This window comes from Ambystoma mexicanum, chromosome 2p (assembly GCF_040938575.1).
Source record: "Ambystoma mexicanum isolate Mex_15411 chromosome 2p, UKY_AmexF1_1, whole genome shotgun sequence".
NCBI lineage: Eukaryota > Metazoa > Chordata > Amphibia > Caudata > Ambystomatidae > Ambystoma > Ambystoma mexicanum.
In genome coordinates this window covers 1,350,261,976-1,350,276,201 of record NC_090923.1, presented here as the reverse complement: position 1 = coordinate 1,350,276,201, position 14,226 = coordinate 1,350,261,976, and the positions used below count along the sequence as shown (strand labels likewise).

At 44.3% G+C, this 14,226-nt stretch overlaps 1 protein-coding gene across 2 annotated transcripts in view; it reads left to right on the top strand.

Moving 5' to 3' along the window:
* DRC3 (dynein regulatory complex subunit 3) overlaps positions 1–14,226 on the top strand; it is a 742,340-nt gene that overhangs the window by 365,690 nt on the left and 362,424 nt on the right. For both annotated transcript variants that reach the window (XM_069645719.1, XM_069645718.1), the window contains exon 5: positions 7,298–7,444. In XM_069645719.1, coding sequence (XP_069501820.1) covers positions 7,298–7,444 — 147 coding nt within the window. The remainder of the gene's footprint in view (positions 1–7,297; positions 7,445–14,226) is intronic.

The window sequence follows — 14,226 nt, the reverse complement described above, 5'->3', positions numbered from 1 at the left end:
AAGTTCCTCAGGAAGGACAAGTTCAAGATGGTAACTCTTTTGCAGATCCTTCAGGCCCTTCGATTCCAGGATTAGTTGGTGTCATTGGACCTCCCGGATGCTAACTTTCATGTGCCGATACATCAGAAGCACAAGAGAGTACCTGAGGTTCGCGTTTCTCATTACCAGTTTCGAGTTCTGCCATTCCGGCTCACCTCTGCCCGAGTGTTTTCACCAAGCTTATGGGAGTGGTGGCAGCAAGTCTGAAGGGGGGATTCACATCTACCCCTACCTAGGCGACTGGCTGATCAGAGCGGTTTCTCCAGAACAGTGTCTGGATCATCTCAGTCAGACCTGCCACCTCCTCCATGAGCTGGGCTTCTCTCTGAACTTCAAGAAGTCCCAGTTGACACCTTCTCAGAAGCTTAAATTTATTGGAGCAGTCCTCGATTTAGCCTCGGGAAAAGCTTTGCCACCTGAGTTAAGGAGTCAGCATCTTTTGGAGATGGTCCAAAAATTGTCAGAGTGCCCAACGTCTTCTGGCCTACGACTTTCTAAGGTTGCTCGGCCTCATGGCATCCTGCATTTTTCTGGTGCCAGAAGCTTGTCTGAATCAATTCTCCGGCAGAATGACGAACCTTCTCCAGGTCCCAACAAAGGTCACCCAGGATCTCCTGTGGTGGGCCAGCCAAGAGAATGTGATGAGAGGAGAACCATTTTGGCAACCATGGCCAGAGACGACAGTTGTGGCAGAAGCCGCCCTCTCAGGATGGGGAGCGCACATGAGAGAGCTTTCAATAAGCGGACACTGGTCTCAGTTGGAGTCCAGACTCCATATCAACCTTTTGGAGATGAGGGCAATCAGACTAGCACTGATGGCCTTCCTGCCCTCGATATGGGGGAAAAGTGCCCTGATAATGACGGACAACACAGTGGCCATGCATTACGTCAACAAGAGAGGGGGTGTAGGGTCACCTCCCCTGTACAGAGAGGCAATGCAGCTCTGGTTCTGGGCACTAAGAGAAAGAATAACTCTTCTAGCAAATCATCTACCCGGAGAAAAGAACACAGCGGCGGATGCTCTGAGCAGGCAGAGCACGTCTCCCACAAGTGGGAACTAGCTCAGGAAGTCCTTCAAGAGATCTTCTCCCTTTCGAGAACCCCTCAAATGGATCTGTTCGCGACCAGTATCAACCCAAAGTCCGAGCTGTTCTGCTCCAGGGAATTTCCCCAAAGAGGAGCTCTAGGAGTCTCGTTCGTAGTGGACTGGGAATGTTCACTCCTGAATGCATTTCTGTCAGTCCCCGTCATTCCTCACGTAATACAGAGGTTGAGGAAGTTCGGGAAAACCATGATCCTCATTGTCCTGAATTGGGCCTGGAGAACGTGGTACCCAGATCTTCTGGAAATGGCCATCTACCCTCCAATTCGTCTTCCCCAAAGAGAGGACCTACTCTCGCAAGAGGGAGGTCACATTCTTCACCCAGAGATCAGGACTCTCAACCGTCACCCCTGGTATCTGAAAAGATGAGCTATAAGGATTGGGACCTTCCGGAAGACGTAGTGGAAGAGTTGCTTTCAGCGAGAAGACCAGCAATTAAATTGCTTTACCGCTGCTGCAGGGAAAAGAAACTAGATCCTTTCTCATGTAAACTTCACCAGGTTTTGTCTTTCCTACTTCACTTGACCCATTCTGGGTTGTAAGTAGCCACGGTGAAGGGCTATTTAGCGTAACTTTCAATTTTCAAAAGATCTCCAGATGAGGGACACAATTCTGAAAGGCTTAACAAATGTGGTCCCGCCTACTCCCTTCATCGTGCCATCATGGGATATAAACCTGGTACTAAGAGCTCTTATGGGAGCTCCCTTTGAGCCCTTACATTCGTGCCTTCTAAGGGTGTTCACCATAAAAATAGTTTTTTTAGTGGCTATCACATCTGCTCGTAGGGTAAGTGAGCTACAGGCTCTATCTTCCAAACAACCTTTTACAACCTTCTCCAAGGATAAGGTAGTCTTAAGGGTTAAGTTAATCTTCTTGGCCAAGGTTGTGTCAGAATTTCATTTGGCACAACGTATTGCATTACCATCGTGTTATCCTCCTCCTCATCCATCTAAGGAGGAAGAGAGACTTTGGGCCTGATTTACATAACGTTTTCCTATGGGATTGTGTCATTACAAAACACTTCTGTGAATCAAGCCCTTAATTGTTTAGACACAAAGAGGGTTCTAAGTTTGTATATCACAAGGACTGCAAATATTCGCCAAGAGGATCAGCTTTTTATTGGATATGATGGTCATAGGTTAGGATTAGCTGTCACAAAACAAACCATCTCTGGATGGATTGGGATGTGCATAAATGAGTGTTACTTATTAGCTGGCAAGGATTCACCTGAAGATCTAAGGGCGCATTTTACTAGAGGAGTGGCTGCTTCATCATCTCTTGAAAAAGGTGTATCAGTGAGGCACGTTTGCAGAGTGGCAACATGGTAGTCCCTGCAGGCATTTAGTAGATTCTACTGTGCAGATTCTTTTTCAGGAGAGGAAGCCAAATTTGGCTAAATTGTCCTCCACAACATTAACAAATAAAGTAAATTCTGAGCACCCTCCTCCAAACTCAAACTGCGTTCGGAGTCTATCAAAGATGAGGAATACGTGAGAGGACACAAACCATTTGAAGAACAAGTGACTTACCCCTGGTAACGTTCTTTCGACTGGATGTTCCTCCCACGTATTCCTCATCGCCCTCCCATCCATCCCCTCTTGCCTAGAATTTCTGTGTTTTACCCTTCCTTTCTGTGTTTTACACCTTCCTTTCTCGCAACGTCCAGGCTATTTCCTTTTGACTTTTGAAACACAGCATGCTACTTAAGAAGGGAAATATATAATCAGCGTCAAGGTCACAAAGGACGCTGCGGGAGGTGCCGAGACCAAGATTTGATGCTGCACGACGCTCGACCCTATGGAATCCGTAGCAAGCTGCATGCAGACTTAAAATATATCAAAGATAAGGAATATGTGGGAAGAACATCCAGTCGAAACAACGTTACCAGGGGTAAGTAACTTGTTCTTTGATTTCAGTCCAACAGACTCCCATTCCGGTCTGGTTTTGCTCCAATACCAAGCACCTGAGTTCGAAATGGAATACTGGTCACAGAATAACTGTAAGTTACACGCTGATTCCCTCGGACCAATTCCAGTTCGTATTAGTTATCGAAGACTTTCAAATGTGCACGGGTTTAGCTTGACCCGTTGCAGGACCACTTCGATTTCACAGTTCAAAATTGTACACTCTAAGTTGGATACCTAACAGAGACCTACAAATGAGCACCTACCTGGTACTGGACCACTCTGCGTATGGTATCTATGTTGGCGTCAAAAGTTCAGTCACTCCTTTGATGTTCAATTACGTTTGCGTCGTTCATCACATACGCCTCACACTCTTTTCTTTACAGATTTCTTCATACAATGTTGCTGCTTGCAACCTTGGTTCTAACACAGATTGAGCTGCTATCAGTCTCCCCGACTCACCGGCTGTGCTGACTTTACAATGCACCTTTCTTCAGTGTTAATTCCCAGTCTTATGCTTCGTATTCTCAAGGGCTCGTGAAGTAGCGGTTCTTTTCCAAAAAGGTCAAGGAAAAGGTGTTACAGGGAAGGGGATACTGCATCTCACCATCCGGCATCTCCACACCTCCTGGTTTCTCACAATTCCCAGATGGGGTTTACTGGTCCTCCAAGTTTTCCCTCTCCAAACCAGGAATCGAAGAGACAAGCAGCCCTTCATCTTTCCTCTCAGGCTGCTGGCCTTATTTGGTACACCAACCGGTGTGTACTTTCATGGGAAACCGTAAATGTTGACATTAACTTTCCATCAATTCCAGTGTGATAATTAACAATGTCACGTTTGCCTTTCTTCCAGGATTCTCATTTTCCAAAGCTGGGTTTGCCACTTACTGGGGATCCATTCATCTGTGGGGACAAAGTCTATCCTTGGTTGCCCATCAATTGGGGTGGAAGCTGGTGTATGTCCTGCCCACCATCCGGCATTCCTGTACCTTCCCATCACACTGTCGCTAGAGGGAGGGACTCAGGGTGGGAAAGCTTTGTCACTGGTATGGGTTACCCATTCCTGGTTTGGGGTCAAACTGAACCGTGATAGATTGTCCCGACTATCCAAGCTCATAGAAGATGTTGCAAATGCCACTCCATATCCCTGTCCCTACTGTCCCGCGGACAAGTGACTATCGCATCCATGGTACTACAAATCCGTATGACTCTTGACACCCTCTTAGCATCCAAAAGAGGAATGTGCACTATCTTGAAGAGTGAATGTTGCACTTACATTCCAAACTCTGATGGCAACATCACTCATATTGTCGTCCACATCTGTCAAACTGTAGCTGCCCTGCATGAGAACGCCAATTCTAAATGGGCCATTTGGTGTTGGGTCACAAGTATCCTGGCCCTCTTTGGGGCATCCATTGTCCAGATTGCCCTCATGATACTAGTTTTACTGCTGAGCCTGTATTGTGTTGCATTGAGGTGCGAATGGTTATTTACCTGCCTTCACACCCAATGTACAAGGTCTGCCAATGTGACTCCAATACTGTATTTAAATACTGCTGAATAGGTACACTGCCATGATGTGCCATTTTATACTGCCCGTTCCGCGGAAGATGTGTTGAGACTGGAGCGAAGGTCTCATAGGAGGGGGTTGTGGTGGCAGAAATTGAATTTGGTCATCTGTTTATGTACTTCTCTGTTTCTCTCTGTGTAATTTCAGCCACCATTGGCTGCTGTATTAATCTGTGCCTCTCTGATTTAACTGCTTTGTCCTATGTTGTTGTGCGCATGTCTTAACTTGTATGCGATTATAGGCACATTGCTAGATGCAGCTTGCTGCTGCTTCACTCGCCTCTGACGTAGTTCCTGTTTGGCACTAGCAAGCGTGTTTTAGCTCACCACCTCGGTAGGTGAGACGGCTTCTGCAGGTAGAAGTAGCAATTGTAGACAGAGAGACACTGCCTGAACTGTGTGAGAACTGTAGTTGTGATTGAAAACTGGTGAGTAGCTAAGAAATTGAAAGGATGTCTACAGCTTTTTGCAAAGTTTACTCGTGCGAACTCGTCAATGTTCATGTACTGAACTCTGGGAACCATATACTTCTCATTGAAACATAGTATACTGTTGCCAACGTTCGATGCATGGACCACCCTTTCCGTTGAAAAACCTATGTTCATTGCTGTATAAAAACCCTGTAAGCCCGGAAAAGAGTTGCTGCTCTGTATACAGTTCGATAGTTGGTTCTGTGTCCTGCCTTGTGATATGCTTCTTTGCTGACTGCCATTGAAGATGCTCACCAATCTGCCTGATGAGTCTGTGGGTTATTTGCCACGACAGCTCTTATTATTCCTCTTTGCAGAAGGCTAAGGTCCTGGCTTATCACACCTCTCCCTTCTCGCTATTTGAGATCATCACACCTGTTTCTTCTTGAGATCGATTGCTATTTTACTCTTTGCAATACCAAAAACAGGATATGTACACGCTTTGGTGTGTGCAGCTTCTTAGTTCCATTTTGTAGTCTTAGTGATGCTTTCCTTGAGATCTATTGAAAACCATTTCCAATTTAAAAGAACATTGAAGACACATCCTTTGTCGGTGCAAGAAACTGCCTATTATCACTATTTATAAACCTCCCACTTAGTTCACCACAGTGCAAGGAAGCTCCATCTGCACCACTTTACTACATTTTAAGAGTTGGGCCGACCACTTTCTTGCAGGAATGGAGCAAAAGGCAATGGTTGGGGGGAATTTACTGGGCTTCCTTGGTTTTAAAGAGGATGCCTGTTCTGTAACCTTGGGTATTTTGATCAGTCACCAGCATCCAAGTAAATGCTATTTATCAGTCCAGTGCGCCAAGGGCAACATTCAATAAATACAGTTTTGAAAAAACGAGGGTGAGAATCAGAAATCTGGCAATTAATTTCGCACAAACATTCTCTAAGCATTTCTCGCTGGATGCCTCAGAATGGATACTCAGTTTGGTTCAAAATTGGTCATTTGATTTGAAGTGACATACGCATTTATATATATGGCAATCATTTTAATGATACCGGAATAGATCAATGTAAAACTGATTAAATGATGTTCAAGACAGCTGGACCTCTACCTGTTGTTGCAAATAATGACATATTTTAAAAGGGGGCGTGGGGCACATTTAATGTATGGTTGATTGCATAGTTTACTTTAACATTTGCATAAAGACTGTTACATTAATGCAGTGTGATGTATGTGTGTGATTTCAAATAAACCACTTTTAGGAGACTTGAATGACTTAATTTAAATCTGGAAACAATTTGTGGTCATTTTGGATTGACTTGGAAATAGGACGGAGAGTACTGCTTACATTTGCACTTGCATGTGATCGGTCCTCTGTGTGCTGTTTTGATTTTATTTGTGACTGGGTGTACATTTCCATGCAAAATTGGAACCCATGTACAAAACCAATTGTAAATACTGGCAGCAATGTTTGTGCACTGCGGGCAGCATTTACCGGAATCCCAATGGATACCGCCTGATTTTGGCAAAGGCAAAATCAGTATGCAATTCCATACAGATATGAACCTCTCTACCCACATCTGCACAGAGCCTCGGGTGGAGGCGAATGCATATTTTACACACAGCCACCACCGCCAGCATCATACAGAAAATTCACAAAAAATACGTAGTGCTCGCCCCTTCACCTGCATGAACATGACCTCAGACAAAATGCTAATTTAAAAGAAATATAATTTGATGAAACTGTTACAAGAGAATATGTTGCTTACAGCCTGTCGTATTTTGTTAACTCCTCACAAACTTCTTTACAATTCATTATAATTCAATTACCTTTCTTTTTGATTAAATGTCGCAAGAATAGGAATAACAAACATTGGGGCACAGAAACATTACCTTTAGATTAACTCTTGTACTCCTATGTTGGTGGTTTCCTTTTAACAACAAAGAGTTTCCAAGACCAGTTTAAGTTGAGTTTCTCAGATTGACCAGCAGAAATGTTAGGAACTGAGAATGGGGCGCATGGTAGTTGGTAGTAGAGCCCCCACTGAGATGTGTAGTGGTAGACTGTGTATATTAACATACCTGTAATGCTTGCTTTCTTCTACCTCAAGGCTCTTTTCTCCCGCGTTGTGCTGCTAGAATGATGCATCAGCAGTGCCTGTGACCAAGGGCGTTGGTAACATTAGTCACTGTTCCAGTTGGCCCATGGCAATTGAGCTCAATGTTTGGAGCCTGACCGTTTTTATTTCTTTTGACACAGCTTGTTTATCTGCGGAGCTTCAGGGAGTTGCGCACTTTGAATATAGCTGGAAACCCCATCTGTGAAGATGAACATTACAAAGTTTTCATTGCAGCCCACATTCCCCAGCTCGTCTACTTGGACTTCAGATTAATAGATGACAACGTTGTGAGTAGAATGTCATTTCCTACATCAGTTGGGTTCTAAAAATGCCAATCGAGGCTTCATTGTGAACATTATTGTGCTTTGACAGAATGTTTATCCTCTTTCTATCAGATAATTAACCGTACATGTTGCAGAGTCCAATTGCAGTGTGGGCAATATAACTCTTATTAGCAAATCATCCAGTGGGGGTCTAGGGTGTAATCAAAGGTCTCGCCTAAAGGCTCAGCAAATGAACCTCGCGGTGAGTGCCTGGCAACAAATCTCAAGCAATGAAAGTGTTGACCTCAGAGGGATACAGGGCTGATTCAGCCCTTGCCGGATACGAACCTGTGGCTGCAGGTTGAACATAAATCATTTAACTTACTGAGCTATTGTGGGGCCTTTACAATGCAAGCCAGGACGCCAAGTAACAATCTCGACTGGATTAAATGATTTGCATTGGTATTTAGTTTAGTTAGCAATTTCTCAATCAGAAAACTTGTATGTACTTTATCAAATGGCACGTTGACGTGTATTTATTTATTTTTTATTTATTTTCAAATGTGTGTAATGAATTTCATGCCACAAACCCATTTGAGAGCATGAGGCATTGGGGCTGGCTACGTTGCATGGTGAAACACATGTACAGGCAGCAGGGTTCATGCAGCGTTCAGAAACAGGTGTGGTTACAGTTGTTTCCTAAAACGATCATTCTGGCCAGCGTGATTTCCAAATCACGAGCCTTAATGGCTGAAATATCTACACATAAACTTTGTATCCTGGATAGAAAGGAAACAGCTGATACTGCGAAGCCATCTTTAAGCATCTTTTTGGCAAGTAGAGCAGGAGCAATGTGGTAGTCAAGCCATTTTAGTTATAGCCTTTCCTGGTCTTCTTTGAAGCTGATTAGAAGCCTTCCTTGGTTTTCCCACGCAAAATATTTTGTTCATAAACCCCTTCCTGCAGTCGCCTGACACTTTGTTTTGATCTTCGAAAATCCTTTGATTCCCAAAAGCCTGACTCATCTTGTCAATGCCTATTCAGCACACTCATGACACACTCTATTCACATGATAAGGGTGCACAGACATTACCTCGGCAGCAGGAAACCAGAGAAGTAATATGACAGCATTACACTGCTGCAATTTTCCTATGAAGTGTAGTAATGCTGAAAAGCTTAGTGGAATTGCGGTGCGGGAGCAGTGTGTCCGATAGTATGGCTGCTCTGTCACATTCCTCCAAGCAGATAATGGAGATGGATCAGGGAGTCACTATAGCTGTGTGGGGAAAGGCAGCAGAACCCAGCATCCACTCTGGTTTCAATGCCTTTCACTACACATGTCCAGTGACTCTTGTTCTGTTGAGATCTGAATGATATCCTCCATGACAGACATGGTGGCCATCATTGCTTGGTTGAGGCCAACGCACTGCTCCTGCTTTATCGTGGCACTGAAGAAACTGATACATTCCAGATGGATTAAAATGAGAATCGCTAGAAGGCAATAGTATTTGCCACACGGTGGGCCAACCCAGTGTGGAAGCTCTGGTGAGGAAACCACACATGTGGGCTCTGCTCAGAGTTCCTGTGTTGTTAGGAAACAGAAACCAATAACTGGTTCTCTATGGAACGAATGGAGAAAGAGCCATCCAATGCATTACAGACTTCACTCAAGATGGTGACCGCTACAACCGATTTCGATCTCCACTGGATGTTCTAGTGTTTCCTACATGGCGTCTGACGTTTCCCCCCAACAACTATATCTACTGAAGAACAGAACATAGCAGTGCGTTGCTACGTTAATGCTTGGTTAGCATTTGTTACCGCTTGAACCTCTCTTGTCCTTCACGTAATTGTTTTTCGAGACGGTTGTGCCTTGCTTCTAGTGGGATTCTCTTCCTGCTCTGCCCCTTCCTACGCTGTGCAGGTCTCTCTATCATGCCAATCAGAAAACCAAGAAAACCTCTTCCGTGTTACTTGACATGTAGTGAAGAATATTAGTCTTCCCACCAATGTGACCCTCTGGATGTCTTAATACACATACAGATGGACTAATTGGTTGGAAGATGGATCCCACGGAAAACACCAGACTGTAAGGAGGAAAAAGGCACTGTTAATAACAATGTCTTATAACAGTGCCAAACATAGACTAAGCACTTCCTAACCAGTACTGGATGATGACTTGACTCAGATTTATTGTAGAATGACAAGCAGGTGAAGTAGGTGGATCTAAAAAGTAAAACAAGGTATCAGCAAAGTACACTAACCTGAAGTACACTGATATGTAATAATTAGGAGTAGATCTTACCCAGAAATCTGATGAAATGTGATAAGAAAAATATCGGAACTGATGAATAACCAGGAAAGCAAATGTGGAAAGATTGAACTGCGGTGTACCAAAGGCAGTTCCTTAATCCAAAGAGAAACAAAGTAAACAAGAGTCTCCCTCAGTGCGCGCGTTTGCGTTTCCACTAATGGTCCAGAGAAAGGAAGTAACAGCTGATCCCTCAGTGCTCGCGTTTGCGTCCTCAGAGATGGTCCGGAGAAAGGAAGAAACAGCTGATCCCTTAGTGCGCGCGTTCGCGTCCTCAGAGACTAAGAGAAAAGTGTCACAGGTGCTCCCTCGGTGCGCGAGTTCGCGTCCTCAATCATGACGAAAGAAACAGAACAGCTGATGTCACTGAGCTCCAAGTCACCGGCAACCAGAGGTGAGAAAACCCACTAGAGGCTGCAGGGACAGAAGAGCAGGTAAGGCAACAAGTTAAGGGTAAGGCTTAAAATAGGTCATAGACGTTCCAAGTTCAGGTAATCCGTAAATCAAGAAATAACCAAGCACCACATCCGACAACGGCAAAGCGAAACACAGAATCCATAAACCAGGCAATAAAAATCAGCAACATGAAGATTCCAGGACAAAAGTAAGGCGTACTGGGAAAAGTTCAGTAGCGACGCCTCCTTCTGAAACAGGCCTGATAAGGACCTGATCACATGGCTCGTCTGGTCCGTCCCATACGTAACGGGCGCTACTGTTTCCATGGCAACCACCATCTGTCCATCAAACGACCAATATGGAAGGTTTTCCTTAAAGGGAAAGTATGTTTAGAAGCAGTATCGTGAAATCCGCCTTGGTTCTTCCTGCAACCTGCTTTCCCTGCATGAGAGGAAGCTATATTTCCACGGCCATGACCTCGAACCATGACACACTCTCTGCACTGCCTTGTCCGAATCCGTGCAGCTTCCTGGCGGCACTCTCCCTTCTCAGTATCTTTTTTCCCTTCTTTGTTTTCCTTACGGTTAACTTGTTCCGCGCTGTTCTGTTTCCATGCAGTTCCTTTTTCACTGCCTTCCTGACTTTCTTCTGGTTATTTCTTCCTGCCCTTTGTGTCTTTTTTTATCTTTGCCTAATTCACAAGGAATTAAGACAGTATTGTCAGTATTTTGCCTTGGAGTTCCCAGTACATTCTTTTGGAGACCACAACTACCAGAATTCCTCTCTGGATTATGATTCTGGACTGCATTTCTACTTATCTCCACCCCTACTTTGGGTTTTATTCCCCATGAGGGTTTGTCGAGGGCTTAGCCCATCGGGTGCACAGAGTTCTGTTTCTATTGGAACTTTGGACACCTGGTGGAATTCTCCCATGATTCATCATAATCTGCTGCGACAATTTGTGAGTAAATATTTAAAAGTGAACTGTAAAATGTGTGGTTTTTCCACACAGTGTGGAAATTCCTCTTTCCCCCCAATGTGGGAAGTTGAAGAATAGTGCAGAAAGTGATTTTCTATGCTTTTCATCTGCATCCCTCTCATTCAGAAAGAGGCTATAAGAAGCAAGTAGCTCACAAACAGCTCAATAAAGAGAATACACAATCTGTCTTTTTCTACTGTTTCCATGGATTGGATGAAACTGTTAGGCCGATCAAGCAAAATCTGGACCTGTTTGATGAAACATGAAAATATGTTTTTGTTGCAGTTGGTAAGTTATGTTGTCTATACTGCAGTGAGAGAACATACTCCTTGGCTATTGATCATAGCAGCTGGACTTTGATAGATTTGTTTGACAAATCATCTGCTGCCATCCATTTAGAACATGTATATCATTAAACCCATAATAGTGTGGCCACAAAGTATGACCTAGACAGAAGAGATAGTCCAGTTCCGAGCATTTCCTGGTGTTCAATATTGTATTCCTCAAGCAGTGAAGATGCAATACTTGTAAAACTCGAATAGGAACGTGTTTCAAGGTGCTGAAGCAAATATCTGGAAGAGAAAACTTTATTTTTTAAATCACTACTTCTTCGGTTGAAATTGACAGTTGGAACATAGATACAAATGAGACTCTATAGCTGAAACTGTATTCGTAAAGTGGTTTGACGCTGTACTGTGCGGTATGGCCAAGCAATAGAAAACAATCTATTGTCTAAGTTGGAGTAGTTGCAGCTTCCATATCCTTGTGTGTAAACAAGGTATTTGTGGTGATGCTAAGGACCCTTCTTGTTGACATTACATTTGAGAAATACACAAGCACATTAATGGCTGGCACTCTAATGTTGAAATGGCTGGGATTTCTTCACCCTTTACTGATGCTGGTTTCTGGGCTAATTTCACAAATGTATGACTGTGTCTCTTGGTACAGAGGACAGTGTTGACTACTTGCAAATGTTCCCGCAGAAAAGTGAGACAGGGGGTGGGTACCACCCTCAGCCAATGGACATTGGGCCTCGGGTTTATATGAAAAGGATCCCTTGGTCAACTTGCCCAGGCCCCCATTTCATTGCAGAAGCCGGTCATATTGCCTCATCTCAGGTCAGTCTCAGGGGTTCAGTCTCTCTATACCTTACTGGTCCGTCAGGGCAAACAAGCCCTAGAGGCTTAAACCATAAAGCAAAGCATTCTAATAATGTGCCAGGTTAGGGAAAGGCTCCCCTCCCCATTGGAGAGAGTCTAAAGCTTGCCAAGCCGGACCCACATTTCCAATACTGAAAAGGAAAGCTTCCCCTTCAAAGGAACCTCATTCTGTATGTCTGACGATGGTAGCACATGCATTGCTACAGTTAACGTTTCACCTAGAACCTCAAAGGCGTCATGTTAACATATCCACGAGACCCCATGACAAACACTGCGGCTTCACAAACGCAATGGTTTAAGCTTGGCTCTTCCCGAATACAGAGAAACTGACACAGTGAGCAGTATTACAATTTCATTGATTCGCCTGTCAGTGAATCGGCCATGCAGGAAACATTGTATCACTTTTCCTGCATACTTAATATTAAAACACTACAGGCAATTCAAAAATCCTCCCCATATGATTTGCAGTTTGTAAACCACACGCTAAAATCACCACATCTCTCAGCTCAGTGCAGGCAGCCTCAGGCAAGTGTGCAGGAAGAAGTCTTAAAAGATGACTAATAGTCCTAGATATATGCTTGGCCCAACCTCTTGAGCCCAAAGCAGCTTCAAGTGTGCTCAGGGAATACAGCCAGTCCCAACCCTCACTCGATTTCCTCTCTTTGTTGCAAACCCCCAGTGAAAGGCTCCCCAATGGGAGGGGACATCACAGTATGAATGCAGACAGCCCCAGTTGCTGAGGGTTACGTTGTTGGACTAGTTTTGGGTAGGGTTTGGAGGAGTGTGGCAGATGTTACAAGTACTGTATAGGAGTGTACATTCTTGGATGAAAGTGGAGAAGGAGCTAGTTGGAAGAGATAGGAATGCAGAGGATATGGTAACATCAGGAGGAGGGGAAGATTTGGAAGCGGTGGTAACATCGGGAGGCGGTGTTGAAGAGATGAAGGTGGTGGTAACAAAAATTGTAAGAGCAAGAAGGAACAATGCTGGCATAAGACAGTTTGAGGAATTGGGAGGAGGATTGAGAACCAGGCAGGTAGACCAGAACAGGAATAGAGAGGAAGTGAGGAGGAAGGGGGACCGGTGGTGCCACCTATATGTTGGAGACAGGGTCTGGGGGATTAGAGGCTGGTAGTGGGAACTCCTGGTTCCATATCCAACCCCTTGAGGAACTCATATTCTACCTACAGCTCCCGCAGGAAACACAGCTACGCTGCAATGAGGGATTCAGGAAATACGCTGGCCTGGACGTATATGGGACTTGGTGTTAGATATCTGTGGGTATGGGGCCCAGGAAAGCCTGCATCTAATTAACCTAAAGGGATTGGCTACTGTGAAGGCATCATGAAGCAAGACACAGACAACATATTCTAATTTGTACTCAAAGTAAATTTATTTAACTCAAAAGACAGGGTGGAGTAAAGCATACCTTGCCCTATGCTATGGCAGGGTTTCCCTACCTAAAGGAAACTAAGGATAGTCTGTGTCAGGCTGTCCAGAACCTATACTTGCCCTCACAGCTAACTATACACAATGTGTAGGGATGTCGGTCTCAAAAGAATAGTGCTAAAAAGTAAGTCCCGAATTTCTTCTAGTTCTTGGCTTAGGGTCAGCTTCCCCCTCCCGAGTTCAAAATAGTTCTCAAAATATTGGAATTCCCTTTCCCAAGAGTTCAAACCTTCTGCCTTCCAAAATAACACAGATCCTTGGGACATCTCCAAAGTCGAGGTTTCATCCCCCCCCAAGAGTTCAAACTTCCAACTTTCCAGAAATAAAACAGTTCTGTGGGACACTTCCCAAGTTGTGGTTTCCTTTCCCAAGAGTTCAAAACATTCAGCTTTCAAAATTGACACAATCCCCTGGGTCTCTTCCCAGTTCGGATTTCTTTTCTCAGAAGGTTAAATCTCCCAGCTCTCAAAGATGATACCATTTTATTGCTTAACTTTGGTTTCTACTACAA